This window comes from Gymnodraco acuticeps, unplaced genomic scaffold (assembly GCF_902827175.1).
Source record: "Gymnodraco acuticeps unplaced genomic scaffold, fGymAcu1.1, whole genome shotgun sequence".
Classification (NCBI taxonomy): domain Eukaryota; kingdom Metazoa; phylum Chordata; class Actinopteri; order Perciformes; family Bathydraconidae; genus Gymnodraco; species Gymnodraco acuticeps.
This window is the reverse complement of record NW_022991435.1, coordinates 1266959-1294621: the sequence shown is the minus strand read 5'-3', so window position 1 is coordinate 1294621 and position 27663 is coordinate 1266959. Positions and strand designations below refer to the sequence as shown.

The 27663-nt window shown below is 41.0% G+C and overlaps 1 protein-coding gene and 1 long non-coding RNA gene across 6 annotated transcripts; one reads left to right on the top strand and one right to left on the bottom strand.

The window, feature by feature from the left end:
- Window positions 1–11684: 11684 nt before the first annotated feature.
- LOC117532739 (spindlin-1-like) lies at window positions 11685–19007 on the bottom strand. Of its 5 annotated transcripts, none has more exons than XM_034196195.1 (5): window positions 18877–19007; window positions 18223–18264; window positions 16995–17254; window positions 14575–14808; window positions 11685–13109 (listed from the first exon to the last, which is right to left on the bottom strand). In XM_034196195.1, exons 2-5 carry the CDS (start codon window positions 18240–18242, stop codon window positions 12904–12906), a joined length of 720 nt encoding a protein of 239 aa, XP_034052086.1. In that variant the 5' UTR covers window positions 18243–18264; window positions 18877–19007; the 3' UTR covers window positions 11685–12903. The 5 variants fall into 5 exon arrangements, with proteins under 5 accessions (XP_034052086.1, XP_034052088.1, XP_034052089.1 ...); XM_034196197.1 differs by having other exon boundaries at window positions 18538–18967; XM_034196198.1 differs by having other exon boundaries at window positions 18797–18964.
- A 147-nt stretch (window positions 19008–19154) lies between these two features.
- LOC117532740 lies at window positions 19155–21598 on the top strand. The gene is made up of 3 exons (XR_004566909.1): window positions 19155–19265; window positions 19694–19784; window positions 21331–21598. It is a non-coding gene; the product is annotated as an uncharacterized LOC117532740 (long non-coding RNA).
- The last annotated feature ends 6065 nt before the right edge of the window (window positions 21599–27663 follow it).

The window sequence follows — 27663 nt, the reverse complement described above, 5'->3', positions numbered from 1 at the left end:
GTAGTAGCGTATTTTTCATAGTCTTATATTTCAACAGTTTTACGACAAAATGTGACTTTTTTGACATGGAAATGATTGTTTAAGATTGACAAACATCATATGTGTAGTTCGTGGCACAATTCAAACGGGATCAAAAGATACGTTTGTCAAAAGATACGTAAGTAGATGGGCGTGACTTCGCCTCTCTATGGAGAGGCGAAGTCACGCCCATCTACTTCCGGTCCATGGGACCCCGGAAGCGAAAAATTATACGTTGAATTCAATGGAGAGAGAAAACGTATCTTTTGATCCCGTTTGAATTGTGCCACGAACTACACATATGATGTTTGTCAATCTTAAACAATCATTTCCATGTCAAAAAAGTCACATTTTGTCGTAAAACTGTTGAAATATAAGACTATGAAAAATATGCGACTACAAAGACTACAAATCCCAAATCCCATTATGGGTCGCGTAAGTGATGTCACCGGCGATAATGCTCCAAGTGGTTGGTTCACTTTTACAAGATGCCTGTGTGCTTTGTACCAGGTTGTAATCACAAAAGTGATCATACCACTTGCTCGTTCTATCGCTTCCCGTCTGATGAAAGGACCAGGAGTCGCTGGATCAGACATATCAGGTAATATCATAGGTAATATACATGTTGTGCATGGAACATAGTCAAGTTAGCTACCTAGCTAACATGCACGTTAGTTAGAATTACATTACTTAGCCTTGTCATTTTTAGTAGCCTTACCATGAAGTTATTATTTTATTACATGAAGTAAACCAACATGTTAAACAGTAAGAGTAGTCATGATGGTAAGTATTTCGTGAAACATTTGAAGAGTAGCCTACTGCGCCCTCCACCGGGTGCTAAGGAAGCAGTTCAGGGAGAGTCGAAGGCAGGCAGGGAGCTTTGCATGACATTCTTCTGGACCTGTTTCATTGTGATGACAGTGAGGGTGAGTCAATCTGTTTGTTGGAAAGACAGTCGTTGTATGCTTACTGAGAGAAAATTGTTAGAAGAGATAATTATTCAAAGTGTTTCAAAGTGTTGTTACTTTAAACTAAGTGTTGTTACTGACCTTTTTCTCTTTTATTTTATTTACCTCACCTGTAACTGCTGAGACGTTGAGGAACATGCACACTGACCTGCTCTGGCAACCTGATTTCCACTGTACGTATTTGGTTATGGTATATTATTTATATACATCAAAGGCACAATGCACCCCCCAGAGACACACATGTATTGAGTGTGATATTTTGCATAGGTCATGTGAAATCATCTTTACATACTAGAAAACTGTAGGAGCGGCAACTTGTTTTGAAATTGAATTTGTAATATCCGATAATAAAGTTGATCTGTTTTCTTTATTCTTCTCTCTTCCCAGCTCCATCCATCACCATTCTCTGTTCCTACAGGTCCTGCTTGCTAATCAATGCTCATATTTTTTTACACAATTACAAATAAAGTCATTGTATTGTATGACATGAAGTTGTGCTTCATTCGGAGTCAATAATAAATTCATTCTGCCTTCAACTGCACAATGATTGTGGACTGCACCGACATCCATGTAGCTGCCCCCCAGTAAGATGAACCAAGCAAAGAGGGTCACCATCATGCACAAAGACATCCAGCTGGCCCACCGCATCCGCGGAGAGAGGGCTTAGACTGACCTGAGACCAGCACACCCAAACACAACGGCTCTTTTAAGAGCCACCTACAGTTTCAAAGAGTTGCAATCCTACGTTATTATAATGATTAAACTGGTTCATGTATCACTTAGTTTACTGAACCGTGATGAATGAAAGAAATTAGTGAGGTAGTGGTTTACTGAAGTTACAAAGACATTAATATATGAGTAACAGGTCAGTGTAAACACAAGCTTCTGTCAATTATGGATCATTCAAACTATTTATATAAAAATATGTAATAAAGTTCTAAAACAAGTATTCGGTATATTCCTTGATAGCTTTTGGAGAAGGTTGTTTTTAAGTTTACTAAAATCTATCGTTTCAACTGTTTCACTTTATAAAAAGGGAACAGGTGAGTAGAGCATCATTGAGTTTCTTATTCTGTCAGTAAATTATCCAAATGAATGTTTTTCATTATTTTAGTCAACCCTAAACAAATTGATTGTACCTTTTAATAATGACCTTACATGGTCGGCAAAGTTAAATTAACTTCAGAAAATCAAATCTGTTCTGAGAAAAAACTAATAAATGTTTAAAGATAGGAACTTGCCATCCCACTGAAAAACAGTCCGTAGAGATTTTAAGGCGTAGTTGTAGTTCAGTCCAACGTTTCATTTGGATTCATTTGACAACAGTCAACTATTTTCATAAAGAATATTTTTTTTTTTCTAAGTCAACTTTATTGTCAATCTTACTCAGTTTGTGTTTATAGACAGAGAGATCAAAAAGACGTTTAAATAAAATTATACAATTTACAGATATGTATACAAATATATATATCCTATATACACCATCATGTATAATGATGTATAAAGAAGCACGCAGTATAATAATTACATGCAACAATTAAATAACTGCTCAGCATCTCCACCACAATCCCAATCTGCTGTGTCCTGTTTTCCTCCCCTCTGCATAACACCCCATCACACAAACGAAACACAACGCAGAATCCGAGGGTGTTAAGAGTATGTTTATTTAAATGTCCTCCTCTCTACTGGCCAACACAGGGAGCATATGCTGGGTGTAGAATTGTTCCAGGAGGAGGAGATTTCCATGCCATGCAGGGTCTTTGGGGATGGGGATGATGATCGCCTCCTTCGTGGTCCACACAACAAAGTAGCAGAGACTCCGGTCTGTGATGTGCAGCTGCCCTTGGACTGGTGCCAGTATGGGTGATTCTCCTTGAGAATATATGACCCACCCTCCTCACGGAGACAGAAGGATGGTAACTGGACTGCCTCCGCAATGGTCATGTTCCTCTGGCTGTGTGGACACTTCACCTCCAGCAGGGCAGATGGCTGCACAAGTCCATCGGGTGATGCTCCCAAAACACCCGACTCACTCACAAAGAGACCAGACTCGAACACTGTCACCCGATAGGCCTGCACAAAAGCCTTCACCCCTTCGGCCTCGTTTACAACCCCCCAGTTGACAGTTGGCGATGTCTCTGGCCAGTGGGTTGTATGTCTCCTCTCGCTGTTGGTAAAGTTGAGACACCGACTGGACTACTTTTTAAGTGCCAGGCTTCCTCCACTGGCACTCAACATCTGTGGAGCTGATCTGCCACATGGAAAATATTGCCAATGCTGCAGCGTGGCTGCATTTGTACATCCCCCGTGCACAATCACAGACAGCGCTCTGCATCGCGCCATCGTCTCCCATGCAGATCTGTAAATATAAAGTAAGTACCATTTGTTAGCATGCTATATTGATTGAATGAGCAATAATACAAGGATGGTCCAGATCTGGGGGTGGGAGGGTTTATTTTTCCATAGTTTTGTCCTCTTGTCTGATTGTTGTTATTGTTTGTTTTTTCTGTATTTTTTGTAATTTGTGTTGTATTGGTTGTGATTGTACATTGTATTTTTCTAAATGTGTATGAATACATTTTTGAAAAACATTTCATCAACAATAAAAAAGGATTTGGTCAGGATCTTACGGAGCCCCTAAAGGGACATGTAAAAAAAAAAAAAAAAAACAGAGAGAGAAAAAAAAAAGTCAGGATAACGAGTTAGTATCTCGTGCGCACGAGAACGTTTCTCGTTCCCTCTTGCCCTAAGCCTAAACCCTCTTGCTTGCTCGCGGGAGTGTCAGCCTCGCGGAGTCTGTCTACGCTCGCGTGAAAAGTTTCTGGCACTTTGGGGCGGAGTCACTGGACTTTGATTGACAGCTGCCAGGAAACCCGGGGTTGCCAGGTTTGATAAATGCCTGAATTGCCAAGAGCCGAGCAGTGACGGCAGCAATCAGTTGGACGAGATTGAATGGTAAAGTTGTCCATAAAAAACTATTATATTCGTAAAGTGTACAGCTAATATATATATATATATATATGATTCTGTTTTCTTCAAGGTTGTGTCTTCCTGGTCGAATGTACTTATTGTAAGTCGCTTTGGATACAAGCGTCAGCTAAATGCAATGTAATGTAATGTAATATACATTAATTTGATATAAAACAATATATTTTTCAGTGGGCTGTGTCCGTCGAAAACTGCTAGCTACTGTCTGCTGTACGCACCTAGATTTTGCTGCCGTCACTGCTCGGCTCTTGGTAGTTCAGGCATTTATCAAACCTGGCAACCCCGGGTTTCCTGGCAGCTGTCAATCAAAGTCCAGTGGCTCCGCCCCAAAGTGCCAGAAACTTTTCACGCGCGCGTAGACAGACTCCGCGAGGCTGACACTCCCGCGAGCAAGCAAGAGGGCTGTCTCTCTCGCGAGCGAGCGCAGAGCCGCTCGCGGGGGTTTAATCTGCGCGCGAGGGTCATTTTATGCGCGTGTAAAAGCACATTTTCCGCTCGTGAGTAGCTTGTTTTACGCGCGAGAATATTGACCCAAATCTGACTCCATAGACGGGGCTCCCCCCGTTGACAGTTCACTGTCTAGCACCGGCTTCGTAGTGCACTGATCGATTAGGCTAAACTAACCTGTAGCTGCTCCCTCCACACTCACAACAACTTCATACAGATATAAATAAAGCAGCTGTATTCGCCATACAGGAAACACACATTTAAAACGGTTTTGCCTGCCGTTTTTGTGTACACAAGCATTCATCAATGGTTCGGAAAGTGGCGCTGTACCTTAATAATATAAAGGCTTGTATTTGCGTGCATTTCCTGTTCGGAAAGTGGCAATGTACTGAGAGTGGAGGGTGTCCTGAGATTAGCGCCTGCATGCAGGCTCCATGGACCTGTCAGCTCCGGCCAGCGCAAAATGCGTACATGAAGCGCTACGTCATGAACGCAAGAAATCTACCCTCGTGGGGGGCGCGCTCATGTGATTGGCTTAGAATTGAGGAGACATCTGATTGGCTATAGATAGAAAAAATTACAAGTACGAATTGGATGACCGTCAGGGGAGTCTCAAAAAACCCACACACGAATGCACAGCGATCCATGCACAGGAAGCGGTTTGTGTTTGCAGGTGCAGGGGATTTAAACGGAAAACAAATATGTGAGGATCAAAAATACATATGTAAAACTTTTTTCTGTATTTGGATTTTATTTACATGTATATGAAACGGAACACATTTGTGTGTGCATTGAAAAACACAAGTGTGAATCCTTTTGCGGATCATGAAATACAAGTGTGAATCCTTCTGTGTGCATGTGTGTATTATGAGACTGTTCTGAGCCCATACATTATAGCTTGTGCGGCTGATCACGTTCCCATGCATGGTAATTGCCTGTGTTGTCTATTTATATTATAACTATTTTATGCATAATGGTTTTCTTATTGACTTTTGTCATTTTAAGTTTTTACCATTATTAGTGTGGGGACTGTGTATGCTCGTTGTGTTTTATGTGAGCTAAAATCAAACAACCAGTGAAATATATAAACAAAACAGGACTTGCAGCTTGACTGAACACACTAGAAACATGTACAACTGTGTGTAAATGTATATCCGTGCAGGAGGATAAATGAAATTGTATTCAGCCCAGTAGTTTCTTCCAAAGCAATTAATTTTACCATTTACAATTTCCACAGCCCTATGTAACATTCTCCTCTTGTTGTTTCCCTCACCAATTAATTTGATGCATAATCTTGATCTGCACAGTTCAGGTTTAATTCAATTACACCTGAGCTCCTCACCACAGGTTCTTGGTGTTATGCACTTTGGGACAAATGAATTCAGTTTTATTCCAGGTTTTCTTTTGGGGGTCTGTGTGTTCAATTACGAATGTGTGTCAATTCAATTACGTGCATTGATTTAACCCAACAGCTATCAACCCTAGAAACCCAGGTGTTCCACCGACATGTATCCTAACACCCAACATGTTTAAATTCATAGGCACCTTTAACCTTCATAAATGTAATTTGGCTGCTGGTTTTTGGCCGCACCCTTAACAAGGTTTTGAGGGGAAGAAGACGAAAATGAATCCACTTCAATTGGCCTCCCCTCGCAGTCGTCACTCCAACTCGTCCCGCCTCCTCCTTGTCTTCTCCGGGCAGCAGACGTATATAAAACACGCTGATCCATCTTGCTCCAGCCTCCCCGGTAACATCATGATGAGCATTACGTGGAGCTCCGGGGGGAGGGGGGGGGGGGGGGGGGGCAGAGCCTCAGATCGTGGCTCCAGCAGCGAGAGATACGCAGCCCTGGCTCCTCATCCAGCCCACGCTGCATAGCATTATGTCGGCGTCACCTGTTGTTTCCGTCGGTGAGTTCAGCACTTCCAGCCTTTGTCCTGTGAATGCAATACGCTATTTATTTCCTGTGAATGTATATGTTTGTCATGTGTTTTCGCTCCACAATATCTGTCTTTTTTTCTGTTGCACTTCAGGATTTGAAAAACAAATGGTGGAGCCAAAAAGAAAAAAGCAATAAAATCATCTGCGTCTACGGGAAATGTAATGACATCCCCTTCCTCCTCTTCCTGCCTCGCCTGGGGGAGAAAATGTTTATCATGTCGTCATGTTGCCGTGATTTGAGAGAGAGAAAATATATAGGCTACATAACCTTCTTTACATTAGGGAGCAGTGTCGCTGCTCATTATATATAACAGATATCAGAGGTCTTTTGGCTTTACAACCTCCTGAGAGAAAACTTCGCTGCAGCAACAGGTGGCATGTTTTTTTCTTCCCGGGCCGGAATCGAAGCGAGATGCTGAGGAGGAGATGGACGTGAAGGAAAGTAGGGCGTCATTCAGCACCGACACACTGGACAGCTCTTACATCGAGGGCTGTACTCATGTCTCTATAGCTGGACGGAATATCAGGTTTATTCATCGCATTTATAGCTCGTGTTTGAAATCGTGTTGACATGTCTGGTGAATATTAACACAGCCTAATGGTCAGAATTAAAATAGCCCTGCTGCCTGGAAACTAAATGGACGATTTGTGAGCGGCAGAGGATTAAATATGAGAATGCAAACGCAACACAAATTAAGTAATTTGTTTTGAATTAATACTATAAAAAGGACTCTGGTGGAGATGATTGACTCTCTATCCTGGGGTCTTATCTTGGTGTATAAGTGTTGTCTCTGCTCAGCAACACATTTTTTCTAGTTTACACTCAAGGACCCCCACCCCCCCTCTTCCCTCCCTCCTTCCTTGCTTCCTTCCCTCCCTCCCTTCCTTCCTCTCACTAAACTGTCCCCATCTTCCCATCCCCCTCTTCCACTGACTCCCAGTCTTGTTGCATAGCTACCAGCTCAGAAAACATATTGGAGATGCAAGACAATCTGTCTGTCTCTTTTTCTCTTTCAGTCCAAATGTGGTTAATTGGAAAGGAAACACACATCACTTTGTTTCCATTTTGTCAATCTAAATGGGGTGTAATTTAGGGTTTATGTGTATTGCATATGGTGAACAGCGTGTATTCTAAGTGCTGTGCTGTGATCCTCCTCCTCCTGTCTCCCTTTTTGAGAGGAGCTGAAAGGTTGGCATTACAACAACAAAGGAAGGATGGAATGTCAACAGACTTCAGAGAGAAACGGGTTGAGGGGAAAACAGAGATGAGAACCAATGTGGTGTTTCCATCTCCGGCATCTGAAGTTCAAAACCTGTCACCACACCACTGGTCGGGGGTCGGGTGTTGTGCAACACTTGTGGCACACGCATACCCTGAAATGCTCTGACACTCTGAGTTACAAATGCAAATACATCATGTTTAACAGTGAATTAAAGTATTTGGAGTTCCTATGGTGTTACAACTCTCCTTCTTTTATTGCAGATTGAAAGAGGCGGTGGGTGTGGAGCTTCAAAAGGAACTAAGAGGATGTTTTGGCAAAGTGTTGGTGGTGCTGAGTGGAAGACTAGTGATTTTGTTGTGATGCTGATCAATGAACAACAAGTCCCAGTCTGCCTCTCAGCACAAGCAGAGCTCTTCAGTCCACGTCAGCTTCAAATCAGAATGTATTCATGTCTCAATGTTGGTATTGTTACTCAGTTTCCTGTTTATTCAACTTGAAAAAAAAGGAAATGATTGATTCATCCCTGCCTGCATGCCCCTATGTGACTGGACATTAATAAGCAGCAACGTTACACAACAAACTGCTATCAAAAGCATTGTTTAAGCAGGGTGCAAATGAAACTGAATCATGTACAATAAAAATTGCTCAAAAACCTAGGGGAACAACTTTCATGATGGCATACGCAATATATTTTTAACAGACTAAATAATATCCCAGTATTTAACTTCCTTTCCAATCTTTGATTCCACTTTTTTCCAATTATGCTACCCAAGTGTTCATTTAAATGTTTCATATTGAATCTGCATTGGATGTTATTTATAGCTTTTATGTTGGTAAAATAAAACTTGCTAATAAACCTTTTTCGTGTGTTCCTGAATTTGATCACATCAGCACCAACGTGACAACATTGAATAAACACATATGAGCCACACCGTGCGGAGGAGATCCCAGAGAAAAAATACCCAAAGGAAAAAAGCACTCTGGTCTCTCCTGTTCTTGTGTCTCTACACACTATTCTCCTCTCAATTATTACTCCTCAGATGAGAGGCCTGCTGCCATAAAGCTTTACCTATAACGCTATATGTGCAACACTTAGGGTTGAAATACAAGTGGACCATGTATAGGAAGGGTCCAAAGCCCTGTGGACCCCAGCAGTGGCCTCAGTCACTGTAATGGACAGTAGCATGCCTGTATAGCTTCATCAGTTTCTTCAGTGCATGTTTTGTATGTTTTTTGCTTTTTATAACAGCCAAGCCTTTTATGAGCTTTGTATTATATCAAAACAGATCTGAGCAATTTAAATCCAAAGCCACTAAGAAGTAAGATATGTCCTGCTCTGCTCCAGTGCGGGGGGAAACTGATAATGTAGTCACAAGAGGAGAAAATGTAACAAAGATGTGCAATTAAAATGCTTCAAATCAAGACGCTTCATCGTTACACCAGATTATACCAGCTGTGCTTAAATACATAACAAGTAGGGAAGGTGATCAGAATTATTTCTGAGAAGAGGGGGATTTAAAAGCATTCGATGAAAATGGTGGAAAAGGCTTGAGGCTTCAGATATAAAAAAAAATGAAAACACACCACATATAATCTATCTGCCTCTCCCTCCCTCAGGATACCTGCATGAATGACCTGACAAGATCCCATGTTTGTTACGCATGGCAGCAGAATGCTTCCAACAGTAAGTCAGCCCCACCTCAAATGCAAAAAGCAACATTTATAATAAAAAGCACTATATTGCTACTTTAAATGTGACTAGATAATGCACTTTAATATTGTCTCAGCTGACCTGATACCAACATGTATTTGAATGATGAATCATCTTTATCTCACTGACTATAAATCATCTCACTAACAATAAACGTGAACAAATCAATTTTGTCTCTATCTTGTGTTAATAAGTGACAATGCTTACAGCCTCCTTCAATCAGAAAAGCGTGCATGCTTTTAATTAAATATGCATCGTGGCTGGTCTCATTCACACTGCTCCCTGTAAGTCTCCAGATTGGAGGCATGCTGGTTTTTCATATATAAAAACCAGGGACTGGCTTGTGTTGCTAAGCAACACAAAAGAGTCAAGTGCATTTGTTTATTGGCCAATAAGAATGCAGACAAAGTTTCAAGGTTTCAGATGAAGGTCCTGTAATAATGCAACTCGCAGAAAAAATAGAGCGGAGGATTCTCTTACCAAGCCTTCATATATGTGTGTATAGATGTTCTGCATTCAGACATATCCTTCACACAGCTCACAGAGCTCCCACAGCTCTCAGCGGTTTGCTAGAGAAATTAAAAGGTGATTCATTTATATTTGGTTTTCATCCCAGAACATAAACATGTTCATAATTTTCCTCTTGAAAGAGGCTCTATACATGAAAAACTACTGAGGGAGTCAGCAGTGAATCTGATCATTGTATAATACACTCTGGCTTTGTTCTGGCCTATTGTTGTTCTCTTAATAAAGATATGAATCAAAGGAACAAAACGTGTCGCTGTCCAGCCTTTTGGGCCCCCAAACACTCCTGCCCCCCACAGGAAGTGGACAGCATCTCACAACCCAGCCACAATCAGCACACATGAAGTGCTTTGAATCCTGAATTAAAAAGCAAAGCTTATACGACCTTGTAGGAAGAAATGGTTTCCTCTGTCAAAGACACTTGAGTTCATAATGATTGTGTCTGAAAAATGGCAGCAGTTGCCAAGAGCCCCAGGCAGATGGTTTCACAAAGAAGGGAAAGGCTATAAAAAGAGTCATGGATGTGTAAAAGGAAGTGCACAACAGGTGACACATTGCATCAGACACGTTGTGGAGATCACAGACCTTGTGTAATGCATGTACTCCCTCCTCGTTGTGATTACTATCTGGGCACACAGCCGGCGTGATGGTATGCCAACTGTCCCCCCGCTGTCTGTACTGGCAGCCGTCAGCAGCACCCATGGCACCTCGGAAGGACTCTGGGGGAGGGAGAGCCGTCAGCATGTGGCTGCATGTGTGGTGAGGAGGAGCAGAATCAGGAAGGACATGTCTGCTGCATCAAAGCACGGCTGACATTTGATGAGCAGACACGGATCAAACCTGTTATCAGACATACGCTCCACCTCATGGCAGATTGTGCTTGGCATTAAATAATTACAAATATCTAAGCAGGGTTATCTCTTACCTCTTTCTGTTGATTATAAATCATTTACAATACTGTAAGACAAATAATTGCTGATTACAGAAAATAGGGAAAATATGTTGAATGTACAGCCTATCAGAATGAATGTGAGTGGTTTCTGTTCCTCTGATTTCATGGCCTTTTACTATAGAAAGCAAATGAGGAATCAGAATATATTAGGCTGTAAGACAAAGGCAGTTATCTTGTGAGTTAGGCTACATCACTGATTGTTTTTATTTAAGTTACACTTATTATTTAATGTGTAGTTGCCAGTTTTCTTTTAATCATATCTTGTTTATTTTGTTGTTGAGCTAGATGAGGAAGACAGGTAACTCATTTTTACTAGGAGTACAATTTCGGAACCTAGTCAAAGCGCCTCTAGTAAGTCCTAATTTAGATGTTATTTAATTCTTACTCTTTATTTGTTTTTATTATGTATTTTTTCAACATCTGGTCCTAACTTGTATTTGATTAGTTTTTTGTTCCTTAATGGTTTTAATTCACACTTGGTATTATGTGTCAATTTTATTTAAATAATGTGTTTCTTCCTTGAGAGGTCAAGGAAAGAGGTCTATCAGATAAAGTAATTGTATAAAGAGAAGAATCATTTAGGTTACAGTCATTACAGACATAGGGCCCACTTTTATAGTAACTATAATGCTCTTCACATTCTAAATGGGTCAATAGGCCAACATATCAGCAATATGTAAATACAAATAATACTGGAGAGATTTGTATTATGAATGAAATGTAGTTTACCACTACATAGGAGAAGCCCTTTAGGATAACCTCAGCCAGTACAATCATCTGATCAAATGTGTTTCCCATTAAATGGATGTAGTGTAGTAAAACCATGGTGGATGTCCTTCACACACATTAGCTAAATCCACCCAAACAGCATTCATAGCTAATGAGAAAATAATTTCCAAGCAGCTTTGTATAATGTTCATAAAAATGTGTATTGTATTATATTTACAGAACATAACATATTTAGGGTCACAATGAACAATATGTTGAGGCCTGAATATACCATATCACATCATTCATGTTTTTGGCAAATAATAAAGACTTCAGTCCAAAAACCTAAACAATGTCGGTAGCCAATTTGAACTACAGAAATAATGTGTAGCACAAACACCTTTGAAACAACTTGACACCAACATTATTTTCATATATTATCATAATGTAGAAAACTTGCAGTATGCAGGATGAAACGGAACAGGAATATGATACACGACTTCTTTTTTTATTTTGAATAATCTGTGTTTTCCAACCATGATGGTGAGACAGTAAAGTCTCATAATGGTCTAAACACTGAAATCATAGTTCACTGTGACTTCTATTTTCCTCAAACTGAGGCCAACCCAGACTGAGCTCCCCATTGAAATCAGGACAGCAGATAGCTTACACACCTTCCGGCGCAGACTGAAAACTCATCTCTTTCGACTCCACTTCGAGCGATAGAACTATTAACAAAGCACTTATATACTAATAAATGACTGGCTTATCTAAAGCCAGTTGAGTAGCACTTGAAATGTTTTAGCTCTATGAAACCTGATGTACTTATATGATTCTGTTTTCTTCAAGTTTGTATTTTGTTGGTCGAACGCACTTATTGTAAGTCGCTTTGGATAAAAGCGTCAGCTAAATGCAATGTAATGTAATAATGTAATGACACATAAAGCACAGACGTTTTGCCCAAATGTGACCAGCAGCACAGCCGGATGTTCCAGAGGACATAAATAGGACAGGCATATAAAAGTCAAATGAAATAGGAGTAAAACACAGAGGTAAGAAAGCTGAATCATTTTAGTTTACGTGTTGCTTACAAAATGTATGAATTTGAAGTTTGAAAGTTGCACTAGCTGCATTTTATCTGCTGGGCTATACAACCGATCTCAAATCAATTTTTATTTACATTGAAGAGGACCCAAGAGTCATACATTAAGGTCAACATAAATTCTAACTGGAAAAAAAACCAAAAACCAAGGTGTCTGGTGATGTGAGAGGAAGAGAAGACTCTGGAGGCTTAAAAAAGATCAAAAATAGAATAAGACGGGGCTTTTGATCTTCGGCACACTGCCTCCTGCTGGAAGAAAACTGAAATCTGTAACACTTCACAGGTAACGGCAGGTCGGTCAGAGACGAGCCAGTCAGTACTAGGTGGTCTTCACCAGATCGTAGACGTGGATGTGGACATCATCGTCATATTTGATGTAGTATACTGTGGGCTTCGCTGGGACCTGGTAGATAACTAAGCCCGTCCTCTTCAGACCGTTATCTGTGACGTATTCCACCTGCTTACCCACAAGGCTCTCTGGCTCCTCACCCGGCTTCCTGTCTGCTGGCAGCAGGTGTTTGTTCTCTGAGGAAGGATAGCAGACAGACAGATAAGTCAGAGAAAGACAAAATAAGAACAATGCAAAAAGAGTAGGGCTCGATATTGCGAACACAATGCTGATTAAGCATTGGAATGAGTACGAAAAAAAAAATCACTTTCTTTCAGGTCGAATTAATGATTGGATAGACTGAATAAAGTCCACCAATAGCCACAGATACTTTTTCTTTTTTTTGTCAGTGCATTATGTCACTGATTGCTGTTGAGATGTAACAAGAATGTTGACAAATATAACAACAAATATTTCTGAAATGCATAACCCACCCTGCCTTTAAAGGGTACTGGTATTTGTACCATAATTAGGGATGCTCCGATCGATCGGTCACCGATCGAGATCGGCCGATATTCACTCTCTACCGATCGATCGGTGCTCTCTAAACATGCCGATCGCGAGAGCCGATCGCGAGAGCCGATCGCATGACGTAAAATACATGACACTTTTCTCTGTGCGCGGCAAAACAAGCTCACCAAAATGGCTCCACCGGTCTGGCAGTATTTCAAGGTGTCCGAAAAAGACAGTAAAATAGTGGAATGCAACGTGTGTGAAGCAGAAGTCCTGCAGCTCCACCCGCTGAGACGGACCGGTGAGCGGAGCGAAACACACAAGAGTTAAATACTTAGCTATTGTATCTACCTCTGGAACAAGCTAAACTAGTTATTATAAGTATATTTATTCTTCACTGTCGGGTCACTCATTACTGGATCAGTGAGCTACATGAGATACTGACAGGCTGTCAGGAGAGGGAGAGAGGGGGAGAGAGAGAGGGAGAGAGGAACAGAGAGCGCTTCCGCTCATTTCTCCCGTGTTATTATCCAAAGTGAATGTAAACTTGAATAATGTACATCATTTGAATGTAATAATTAAGTTGATTGTTGTTTGTGGAAGCTCCAGTGAATGAGCCGCATTAACTGAGTTTTAAACATCACTTTAAATGGAAGATTTAAAGTGATGTTTAAATCTTCCATTTAGGCCCCGCCCACTTGATCGGATCGGCATCGGCTGATACTGATTCCGGCGATCGGCCCCGAAATTGGTGATCGGAGCATCCCTAACCATAATCATATTATTTTTAATGATATACAGCCGTTAGAAGCAGCAAGGGATTTCTTGTATGGTTTTAATGTAGCCAAATAAAAAATGAATCCCCAAAAAACTACGAGATTAAGATGGTAAATGATCTACAATTTGAGGCTGAACCTTGTACCCAGTTTATTTATTTACCTCTTCTTGTCCTTGTAGATAAGACACGAGTAGCAAGAACAGAACATTCTCTGATGGTATTGAATCAAGCAGAAACTCTGGACCAAATGTTGATGAAAAACAAGAAGGCGGAATAGAGTGTTTTGTAATGCTGACTATGTAGTCCTGTTCTCTTCCTCCCACCTTTTCAGGAGCATCTGAAATATAAAGCATTAGGCTCTCACACTGTACCTGACTCAGGCAGGACACGTAGATCTCCGTCCTTGTAGTCGTCCCACAGCTGGTACATGTACAGCACCGGGTCCTTCTCGTAGGTGATGTAGTACCAGTGGGTCATGACGGGGGCTCGGGACAGCACCATGCCTCGCCACTCGTTCTTCTCACCGCCCTCCTTCTCAAACAGATGCTCCACCGCCCGGCCCACCAGCTCCTCGGCCCCGGGAGGCACCTTGATCTTATTGTTCACTGCAGGAGGAAAACCATTTGTTTATTTACTAATGTCACTTATGCTTGTGGAATTTGCTCATTGTACTTTTAGTAATAGGATAACTAAACAAATCTTTCAAAAGCTGGCAAAGCGCTAATAACATTTAGAAAAAGCTACTGACAGACTATACGTTTAGCTTAATATCAGCTTTATATTGGCTCACTGAAGTATAGAAATCTTTTCAATTTAAGAGAACAAAAATGTTACGCTGATACATCGGACAAGACAGATTATTTGCACTAAAAAAGATCTAGTATCGTCTGGGCTGTGTCTGCACTGTCACTGTTATCATTTCAAGTGTCAACCCGTTACATTCTAAGACAAATTATTGGCTATTTGGCTGTTTTTTTACGACCCATTCATTCATACTTGGGCACAAAATAAGTGATATGTTTCATGATGTATACCACAGCCGTAGTTTATTTAGAATAAACAAAAGAAGAGTTAACATTAGCACAATAGTCGTCACACTAGAAGAGAAAAAGTATAAACACACTACCCAAGATTGAAACTGCCAGATTGATTTGCAAAGTAATCCTAGAGGTACTGAGAAACACACAGTAAATGACTGGGACCAAAGTAGTAACCAAAATAAGTAGTAACGAAAATAAAAAAGTAAAAAATACCACAAATGATTTCATTATCGAAGATTATACCAGTATTTTCTCGATTAATCGATTGGTCAATAAAATGTATAGAAATAAAATTAATAAAAATATGCGCAAGGTGATAGATGTATTGTTTTGTACGACCAGGCACAAAGACATTGAGTTGAATAATTAAAAAAACCAAGTGAAGTAGTACAATTCATTACATATTAAAAAAGGGTAAAAGTATTTTCTGCCATTTTGGAAGGAAAAATTACTTGAACAATTAAGTAAATCCATCCATCCATCCATCTTCTCCCATGTATCCGTGGTCGGGTCGCGGGGGTAGCAGTTCCAGCAAAGAGCCCCAAACTTTCTTTTCCCTGGCGACATCAACCAGCTCTGACTGGGGGATCCCAAGGCGCTCCCAGGCCAGCGAAGATATATAATCCCTCCACCTGGTCCTAGGTCTACCCCTTGGTCTCTTCCCAGCTGGACGTGCCTGGAACACCTCCCTAGGGAGGCGCCCAGGTGGCATCCTAACTAGGTGCCCGAACCACCTCAACTGGCTCCTTTCGACGCGAAGGAGGAGCGGCTCAACTCCGAGTCCCTCCCTGATGACCGAACTTCTCACCTTATCCCTAAGGGAGACACCAGCCACCCTGCGGAGAAAACCCATCTCGGCCGCTTGTATCCGCGATCTCGTTCTTTCGGTCATGACCCATCCTTCATGACCATAGGTGAGGGTAGGAACGAAAATGGCTCGGTAGACAGAGAGCTTTGCCTTCTGGCTCAGCTCCCTTTTCGTCACAACGGTGCGGTAAAGCGACTGCAGTACCGCTCCCGCTGCTCCGATTCTCCGGCCCATCTCACGCTCCATTGTTCCCTCACTCGAGAACAAGACCCCGAGATACTTGAACTCCTTCACTTGGGGTAAGGACTCATTCCCTACTTGAAGTGGACAGTCCATCGGTTTCCTGCTGAGAACCATGGCCTCAGATTTGGAGGTGCTGATCCTCATCCCAGCCGCTTCACACTCGGTTGCGAACCGATCCAGTGAGTGCTGAAGGTCGCAGACCGATGAAGCCATTAGAACCACATCATCTGCAAAAAGCAGTGGTGCAATCCTTAGTCCACCGAACTGCAGACCCCCTCCCCCATGACTACGCCTCGAAATCCGATCCATGTATATTACAAACAGGATTGGTGACAAAGCGCAGCCCTGGCGGAGGCCAACCCTCACCGGAAATGGGTCCGACTTACTGCCGAGGACCCGGACACAGCTCTCGCTTTGGGAGTACAGAGATTGGATGGCCCTGAGTAGAGACCCCCTCACCCCATACTCCCGCAGCACCTCCCACAGTAACTCCCTGGGACCTCGGTCATACGCCTTCTCCAAGTCTACAAAACACATGTAGACCGGATAAGCATACTCCCAGGATCCTTGCGAGAGTAAAAAGCTGATCCGTCGTTCCACGACCAGGACATTAAGTAAATCAAAATAGTATTATTATTATTCTTTCTCTTTTTTGACTAATTGAATAACTGTTGCGTGTGATAGACGTCGACACACTCACCAACTTTCTCTGCCAACACCTGCAGGTTGGTCACCCGGTTGTCTTTGAAGAGCTCGATGCCGTACACGCAGTCAAAGCCGTCATATTTGACCATGTAGAGGGAGGTATTCACAGTAAGGCGCTCCAGGACGGTTCCTTTCCACTTGGTCACGTTCCCCTTCTCCCGCCAGGAGTGCTGGATCCTTCGGCCCAGCAGATTGTCTGGGTCTGGGCTCAGGGTCGCCGCCGAACTCTCACTCAGCTCTCCACTGCTACGCTTCCTGTGAACATCGAAGGAATTAGGCTATATTTATATTAACATATAGGTTGAAAATCCTAAGTATTATGAACCTTTGTGGGTACTTTTAAGCTTTGAGTTAGTCAATCAATATTTGTTATTTGAGTGAGGCCGTGTCCAAAAATCCAGGGTGCCAGGTGAGTACTATTGTCCTAAACTGTGAAATGTTACATATGCACACACAAGTGTCAGGCTTAGGGGATCGGTGAGTTACAGCAACCAATTTCAGTGATCTTTTTATAATTATCGTTTCAATTAAGTCTCGCTTTAGTGCCTCTAAAGGTGCCATTACTTAGACTGACATATGTAGCCTTTGTGCTGAGATGTTATTTGAGTTTGGCCTGTGAACCTGTAATGATGAATTTGCCCAACATCTGCAGGACATAGACTTCACGAAGTGTTTGCAAAAATGGTGCAGGGAGCTGAGTAGAAAGGCTTTATCTGAGTATACGTTGTGCTAATGAAGTACGACAGATGTTTGACAGATTTTACAGGCGATAAAAGCATAAGCCAAACCTACATAACATATCATAAACCAAATGCATAAGCCTAATATGCCTGTATGAGTTATAGAGAACTCATAATAAAATCTAATTATGTATTAAAATAACAATGTACTCAATCCTAATTTTATGGAGCTTTTTGGAATGTTTTATCTAAGTTTCTATCCTTTTATATAGTTACATCCAAGCTATATTATCAGCACAGACAATTGACCGTTGTTTTGTTGCTGCTGAATACATTCTTCCTGATACAATTTAAAGAATGCTCTAAAGGAGTGTAGCCTACTGTTTTTGTATTAGTTTTTTTCTGGACGACAATAAATGGACTGCAGTATTATTGTGCCACATTGGGTTTTTCATAATGGAAAAAAACGTATCCTTTAATCCTGATGCTGTCAAACACTGTAACACATCAGGGTCAAATGGGAGTCATGCTGTGTGATCCTACCTGGCCCGTTTTTTTGACATGTTTCCATAAATTCACACGACCCTGTGAAACAAAAGACAGTTCCGTTAGTGAATATCAGAGGACCTTTTCACTTAAATCTTAATCCAAAATGTTTAAGAAATAGTTTTGAGCAGACTTTGGTTACCCTGCGCTCAGTGAACCACATTCAATGCAAATGAGCCAACAGACCCGCTTTACCGGATGTAAACAACATCCCAATGCTAATGCTAACTATCTTAGCTCAATGCTAATACAGACTACAGGTATACATTTACACAGCAACACATATGGCACATTAATATGTAACTTCCTTACCGGGTCTAGCTAAATGTCAACGTGTCGAGTGTCCTCGGGAATGTGTAGCTACAGTGAGTCTAAAATAGGAAACAGCTAGGTAGCCGACGTTAAGGAAGCCTGCTAGTGTCTGTTTTTAATCTTTTTAATGAGTAGAACTCTGAGAATGTGGTATTTCTACACATAAGCTAGCTGAACAAAAGGAAATGCATCGCCATGTAAACGCTGATTCTGCACACTGGTTATAGCTTCTAGATTAACGGACACATTAAGCACTGACCATTAGAAATTAATTTACATGTTTAATCCGAACGACCAGATCAAAAGGCGCGAGCCGGCGGAATGAAGTGTTTGCCCTACCTGATCAATAATTTCACATGTGTTTGTCTTTGCAGAGCAGATTCCTCCACCTAACTAACGAACGCTAGATGCACGGAAACGACCCCGACTACAAGTACCAGAAGGAACTTGCTGCTCGCAAAACACTCTGGGATTTGTAGTCAGTTTTAAGTACTTCCTTTTGATTTGGATCACACTCTGGTGCCAACCTTTACACCACCCATTGTTTTATTTTTATTTTATTTTTCCAGTCTGATATTGCAATTATATGTTATTGTCCTCTCTTTTAAGATGTTTAGGTTGTCGTGAAGCCAAGAAAGCCCAGACACTACATTTCCCAGCATTCACCGTATTCAAGACCACATTTTCCCTTCAATCATCGACTGCTGGACATTTCTACGTCACAGCAGGTATTTCTAGAATAATTTAAGAGATTGTGAATGATATTTAAGATTACACCCAGAAAGACATATGATATTCATGTCTTAAAGATTTTTTTTTACGGCATAGATAGGCTACATGTGTTTCTACCTATGGTTTCTACATATATCTTCTGTAATTCTACAGTTAATCCGTATATAGCCTACAAGATTTTGAAATGTTGATTGGTAGCTACATTCACAAAATAACGTTAATTTGTTTTTATTTGTATATTAATAGTATTTGAGAAAGTCATAGCTAACTTTATCCAACTATTCCTACATAATAATAAACACCTCAACAAATGATTTATAGGCCTATTTGGAAGTTATACTGAGGGAGAGGTGGACTTGTCTTGTAGCTGAAATGCTAATATCCTCCACAAGATGTCAGACTAAACACCAGATCCCTGCCACAGGCTCTTTCAACAGACCTCAGATGATGGACTGACCAGTGTGCGGAGTGAATGATGCAGTACCCTTGGGGGCCTGTCTGACAGCTTTTTCAGGGTGAAAGCTTTTGGTTTTATCTTGTACCAACTCACCTGTGTGGGTGTGTGTGTGTGTGTGTGTGTGTGTGGTGTGTGTGTGTGTGTGTGTGTGTGTGTGTGTGTGTGTGTGTGTGTGTGTGTGTGTGTGTGTGTGTGTATGTGTGTGTGTGTGTTTATGACTCACCTGTTTTGTTGGAGTGAATAAAAACACTGCATAAATCTTAACCTCCTTTCATCTTAAAGCAATCAGCACTTAGCGGCCATAAAGAAATTGTCGTGTCAAATTTGATTGTAGTTATATTTCTTTAAAATACATGCTTTGTTCACCTGTCATTCATCTAACCGTGCCTATCATTCATTCATTTGTTCATGTCTCATTCTTACATTTTAGTATAAAATCCTGGCACATGACTCATAACTACAAATTATAACTTGTGATGGTGTTTGCTGTTAATTCATATCTTTGAGATCATTATGATTTTGCTGACAGAGTAACGTCTATGAGGACAATGCACTTCCCTCGGGTCTCTGGCAATTTGGATGTTTGTGGCGGAAGTTTTAAAGGCAGATTCAAGTATTTTGAGACTCATCGTATTTAAATTCTAAAACCTTTGACTAAAAAAGGAGATACATTATTAATTGCCCCAAACATTATTCCTGGCTTTGTGAATGCTTTCCAACAACTTTAAGACCTTCATGTTAAGGATTACAGTTTACATAAACAGAACAGTTAGCAAATGAAATAAATATGATAAATCCAAATAATTTGACTTTCTATCAGGACCTCATTTCGTGATGGGGATGAGAGGGATGGTGGGGGGAGGAATACCTTGGCTGCCCGGTGATCATGATGTACATCTGCCTTAAAAGATGGGTGAACCTCTCTGCAGAGAAAGACAGGTCAATGTATTTTGTTTCAAGTTAACCTGACCTACCCTTCTTGAACTTATTATCAATCAGCCACTCAGGGTCTTAACTCCATTGCAACAATTCAGAAACACTTAGCTTCAAACTAGATCTATCAATTAGATACTATTACCCACCAAGATGCATTTGTACTCCGCCATTAGCATATGTGGTGGTCTGGGTGGTTACAGTCGTGTTTTTCTGATTACAAATTTCACATTGAAACAGTTTGACCACAGATATGTCAGTTCAATACAGATGGAAAATCTTGGAGGTGTGAGTCAGTGCTCTGTAAAGCTGACAGCCTTCGGGAGAAAGCTAGTGTTGTATTGACACAAAGCTGTCCGGCCTCCAAGGTTGCCTCTTCTTATCCTTGTTGTTGTCACAGCAACAGAAAAGGTCTGGATGTTGGAGAAATGGGCTGGCTTCTTCTCTTTTTGTAGTGGTTACATTTAGTCCCATGATGCTCTACAGCAGGCAATCAGTACATCGGTGGAGATCACTCAGTGTTCTTGGCAAAAGGAAGTATGGAGGGACACTGCAACCCAGCACATTCACAAAATGGTTACACCTCTGGCACTTCAATGTGATGAATTATACCTACTGTCTTCAGTTGCTAGGCCACAGAAAATAAATCCTTATGTCTACTCATCTTTCAGGTTTCTCCAGCGCTGCCATCTGAGGAGAGGAGCCCACAGCGGCCCACTCCCCTGGGACTCCTTGAGAATACCATCTCCAAAAATAGAGGTCTCCTCCTCTTCTTCCAACTGTTCCGCTCTTACAGGTATCTGTCGCTCCATTCACATTACTGGTTGGGACACACTCACACACTATTGACACACACATGATTTGGGCCCTGTTGAGAAATATTGTTGATCTTATTTTGTCAAGTATTGCAAGGAGAATGTACAGAAAGTCAACCCAAGGTTAGTGTGTGTGTGTGTGTGTGTGTGTGTGTGTGTGTGTGTGTGTGTGTGTGTGTGTGTGTGTGTGTGTGTGTGTGTGTGTGTGTGTGTGTGTGTGTGTGTGTGTGTGTGTATATTGATTAGATATTTCTATTATTAGCAACATATATGCAGCCTGAACTATGGTAGCTATAAAGGGATGGCATATCATGTCTGCAGGGCCGGCCCTTCCCACTGGCGAACTAGGGCGCCAGATCTGGAGGGGCGCTGCGCTGGGAGAAAAACAAATAAATATAAAAAAGTTTTTTTTTGTTATTCTGCCTAATTTTATGCCCTTGATGTAATACGTTTACATTAATAATCGAATAAAGTAAACACCCTTTTCACCCCGGGCCGGTGGCAACATTTAGCATTTGCCCTGTACGATGGGCGCTGTAACTGTAAGTGATGAAAGGGGGGGATGGTCGCTTATCTGGCACCCACGGGCCGCGACTCACAGCCAAAGTGACGCGGCAGCTCCAGCTGAAAGTGTCAGAGATTGCAATGATGCAACAGCAAGAGGCAAACAATTAGCATAATGAAAAGGTCCAAGCCTTCAGGGACAACGGGAAGGAAACGGAAAAAAGAACAGGAGGAATCGAAAGTCAAGACAGAGGTACGTCGGCTTGTGTAAAAAATAAAAAAGTCAGTATGACCGTTAGACATTTGATTTTAAGCTAGCTAGCTAGCTAAGGAGGTAGCCTGCCCATGATACAGCTTTGATGCCATGCTAGCCGCGAGCCTCTGATACAGAATGATAAATACAAATGATTTAAAGTTTTTATTTATGTGTTATTATTCTTATATAATCTTTTTGTAAATAATATACTACTTTTCTATTGTGATAGCTGTAAATTGATCCTCCAATAGTGTTTAATTTGTCAGATAGTTTATTTTCACGGTCAACTTGTGTGTAGGCCTATATATATATATATTTATTTTTCTGTTTATTTTCTATTATATTTTAGAATTTGTTTATTTTCTGCTCTTTTTAATGTCTAATCATTGTGCAATGCTTTGTTTTATATGCTTCTGTAACGAAATAATGTGAATGTTAGCCAGAAGAAAGCTATCTGATTCTGGATAACTGCTCTTTGTATAAAGTGAGGCTGACCAACCAATATGGGCATGTGTTATTATGTACATTACATGTCATTTGTTAGACGCTTTTATCCAAAGCGACTTACATACATTCAGTACTGTGGACAATCCCCACAGGAGCAATTTGGGGTGAAGTGTCTTGCCCAGGGACACAACGACATGCTGACTGCAGTGGGACTCGAACTTGCTACCCCCTGATTCAAAGTCCAGACCTAACTTTTATATAGGCCAGTTGTGAACTTGCATACAGCTGAGGCAGATTGCAGCAGTTATTTTTGCCTGACTGTATATACATGTTTTTGCTTGTAATGTGCTAATATCTACCCTATAATTTTCCAGCTGCACTTGAGAAATACCTCAAAAAGCCCCCAGTTGCTGGAGAAGGAACATCTGATCTCCCATGTACATCACACTCTGAAGAATGTAAGTTTTGCCAAACATTTATGGTCTCTGTGTAATCGTTAATACACTACTTTTTGTCATTATTATTATTGTTATTATTATGATAAATAATGAAAACTGAAGCATGAATAACTTCTTTGCATGTTTGGATTGCCTGCCTGCAGGTGAAAGAATAACGAGCACAGTATGTGAGTCCACCATTGCAGCCCCCTCAGATCCTGCTGACTGCCCAGGCCCATCTGAGTCCAACATTGCAGTCCCCTCAGATCCTGCTGACTGGCCAGCACTGAGTGATACAGTGAGAAAAGCCATGTGAACATCACATTGAAATCATGGTCTGATACCAGATGGGAGAGTCGGATCAACAGCACAGAGGCTGTAAGGTATCAGGCTGCAGAAGTCAGAGATGCACTTCTAGAGGTGAGGGATAAAGCCACAGATGGAGTTGTAAAAATTGAGGCACAATCTTTGGCTGAAGAGGTTGGATCATACCGCTTTGCAATATGCACTGTGGTATGGTATGACATCCTAACCAACATCAAACATGTCAGCCAAATGTTGCAATCAGTGTCAATGCAGCTGGATATTGCTGTTGACCTCCTGAGAAAAACAGAAGTTTCTTTGGTCAGCTACAGAAGCAATGGATTTGCTTCTGCCCAAGCATCTGCCAAAAGACATCTGTGGCCAATGAATGTGGAAGCTGTTCTCAAGCAGAAGAGGCTGAGAACAACCAAGAGACAGTTCTCCTATGAGTTCCCGGAGGAGCAAGTGAGTGATGCACTAAAGAAACTCAAAGTTTCTTTTTTCAATATGGTGGTGGATGTTTCCATTGCATCACTGCAGGAGAGATTCAAGGCCTTAGGTGAAGTAGAGGAAAAGTTTGGGGTGCTACTCAACTTCCCTGACCTGCCAAAGGAAGATCTGACAAAGCAGTGTGAAACACTCAGCAACACCCTGAGCTGGGGTGGACAGTCAGACCTGGATAAGAGGGAACTTGCACTGGAGATGCAGAATTTCCCAGCTTTGCCAAAAGCCAACATGACCACCCTGGAACTTCTGACTTTCCAACAGGAGAAGAAAAATGAACGAAGTGTATCCAAATATGTGGGTGGCCCTCAGGATCGCTGTCACTATTCCAGTGACAGTTGCTGCTGGGGAGAGGAGCTTCTCCAAATTGAAGCTCATTAAAACATACCTGAGGTCGTCAATGGCTCAAGAACGCCTCAATGGATTAGCTTTAATAAGCATCAATCGCAAGGTTTCGGGGCAAATATCATTTGACGATACAATAAATGAATTTGCAGCAAGGAAGTCCAGACGTGTCCGACTTTAAGGATGTGGACTAATTAAAGGACACAATAACATAGCAGAGACGTGTTGTTCTGATTGCATGTTTCATTTGATTTATAGTGTGTGTAATGTTGTTCATTATCTTAATTTATTTGCAATAACCTCAGTTGTAAGAGTTGGCTATATTTGTGTCCACGTTTGCACTTTCTTTTCTTAAAGTTTTAAGAGAAGCTACTTTTGTTTGATGAGTGATTTTCATTTAATAACTACAATATTAATAATAAGGATAAAATAAATAAATATGTTACATTTATTGTTATTGGCTGTGGGTTATTGGTTATGTTCACATGCTTATTTGGTTATTAAAATGTAAACCGATCTTTTTCATATGGGTGTTTTAGAGTTGTACCTCCTATCAGGTCTCTAGTAATTGTGTGCTCAAAGTGCACCAGATTGAAGCATTTTACTTTAAAATGTTAAAAAACAAATCTTTCCGGGGGGGCATACCCCCGGACCCCCCTAGAGGATGTGACATCCACCCGCCAATTAAAACATGTTCATACAATGAATACATTTGAAACCTTTATGTATATTACATATGTCAATAAGTTTCTGTTTTTGTAGTGTATTGGTCTTTTGTAGACATTTTTCATTTATTCTTTATATATTCTATTGTGTATTGCTTGGAGGGGGGGGGGGGGGGGGGCACCAAATCATAATCTCGCCTAGGGCACCAAAATGTCTAGGGCCGGCCCTGCATGTCTGTATCATGCATGTCTGTAGGTGAATTGAACTTGACTGTGACAAGTGTGTGTGTGTGTATGTGTGGGACATATAAGAGCAGTGTTGCTGTTTTCAGCGTCGTTAATTATCAGGGTTTCTTTTTCTGTCTGGATCACAGCTCAACTTCCTCTCTGAAGAACAAAATAACACAATCGACAAAACCCTTAGAGCCAAATAAAGAGCAAAGACACGTATTGCGATTTGGATTATGAAGAATTGTTATTTTAAGTCACAGATAGAGAACACAACACATGTGTGTACGATAGGCTGCTGGCTATTCCTGTGTTTTCTTTTATGGTAAAATGAAAGCTAATCCCCCTTTGGTGCTGAGATTGTTTCACATGTTTAATCTTTGAAATTAGTTTCCAAACAGATCTATCTGTCTATCCCTGGAGAAATTGTATATATGCAGAAGTGTGAAAATATAATTTCTAGACTTTTCACAAAGAGCTTCACACCTGCCTTTGGCTTCTGATCGCTCTTTTGCTTAATATTCAGTTAAATAAAGAGTCCACATTCAACACTTCTGGAGAGGGAATGAATCTCCTTTGGTTTGCACATGTGTAATTTCATCATATGATACAAGTGTTGTATCCTCAAGTTGACAGTTTGGGTCTCCCTGAGGTGTTTTGCTTTGATTTAAGTCCATAGCTAATGTGTGAACATGCAACCTACAAGATTAATTGGCCCTCGTACCTAAAAGGCAGCGGTTGGTGCTTTCACCTTGAACCGTCTTCTGATTAGACATAATGGGGATTTATCTGGTCCCAATGTCAGCTGGTTATGATCTCGTCAGCAGCTTTGGATTATCTGTAGGGAGTCAATATCTGTTCAACTTTGAGTTTATCTATCTATGTATCTAGTATAGATTACTTCAACAACACTGTCTTCAATAAAAATGGCTGATGCCGCAAAGTAAAAATAGTGCCACAGAAATGACCACATGATTAAAAACGGTCCTTTCAGTAGGTAGTCTTAGCATCTGCCACCCAGCACTTAACCATAACACTAAATGTGTCAATGTAATTATATCCAATCGGTGTGATAATAACTAAATCCTCTCATTAATTGGGTCTTAGGATCGTGTAGCTCTTGCTGTCACAGCTAATTGACCCCAAGTATGAGGTGGAGTACATCTGCCTTCATTTATGCACAACTCTAATTAACACCACCGCACCAACCTGAAATGGATGCATTTGTGTGTGTGTGTGTGTGTGTGTGTGTATATGTGTATGTGTATGTGTTTGAACATGGGATCTCTTGACCCCAATCAACCGAGCCAGACCATATGAAAAGTGAAGCATCCTATTGGTCTCCATCATGATTGCACTTGTTCCATTACCACTTAGTGTGGCAGAAATTGGATATATGAGCCATTTATTCCCTACTTTATACTTTATGTACTGCTCATTTGCTAAATAGTTTTCAAATACTCTCAGTTACATTGGTGTATAAGTGTGACGGTTGATTCAGGTTGATGCCACCACTGATTTTATTGTTTACTTTGGGGGCAATGCAAGCCAGCAGTGAACACAACCTATGGTGAATGTGTTAGCAAACAGTTGCTATTTGTAGAAGCAGGAGGTACAGAGCGACTTCTCTCATATATTCAGAGTTGTGTTTCTGGTGACCTGATGCAAGCAAGTCCAATATTACCTCTCCTCTTAAGTGTTTTTTCTTTAGTAATTAACTCCCAAGGGAAATATCTGGCTTGTTTGCTGATAAATGCTATGTTCCCCATGCATTGTTTGCCAGCAAACTTTGTTTGAACTGTGCATGAAAGCTGCAGTGGTGTTTTAGAGCTTTTTACATGGAAACAGCTGCTCGCTAAAATTGATTTAATATTCCACTTACTTGCTGATTATATCCTAAAAGTCTTAAAGGTCTCCTATCATGCAAAATGCACTTTTTTTTACGTCTTTTATACATAAATATGTGTATGAGACATGGCTAGAATGGGTGATCTTTTGGTATTTTGAGCAAACACTTCATAGACATGTTTCTTATACATTTTTATATATCTGAGACCTATAATATATGCCTAAAAATAGCATGATAGGAGATCTTTAAGTAACTGGGATGCATTTAGTGTTTTGCTCAAGAACACTTGGACAGGGCTGTGTTGTATTGATGGACAGAGCAGAGATGTAATCTGACGCTGCCTCATTCACCAGGAGGCAGACACCTCAGAGGACGCAAACGTCTGTCCTCATACTCTTCACACTCATAGAAATAATTAGAGCTTGATGTTCCTCCGTTGAGATGATAAACAGTGCTGAGTTGATTGATCACAACTCTGCCAATGCATCTAATGTTGATTACAGTTTATTTTCATGACTAACAGGGCTGTGTACTCTTTGTAGTTTCTCTAGCGGGCTACTGGACTTTCTGTGTGCCCACGCTCTCTCCCTTGTTGATCCTTTAATCTCTGCATAAACCCACTGTGACTTCATAGCCCTGAGTCATACTGTA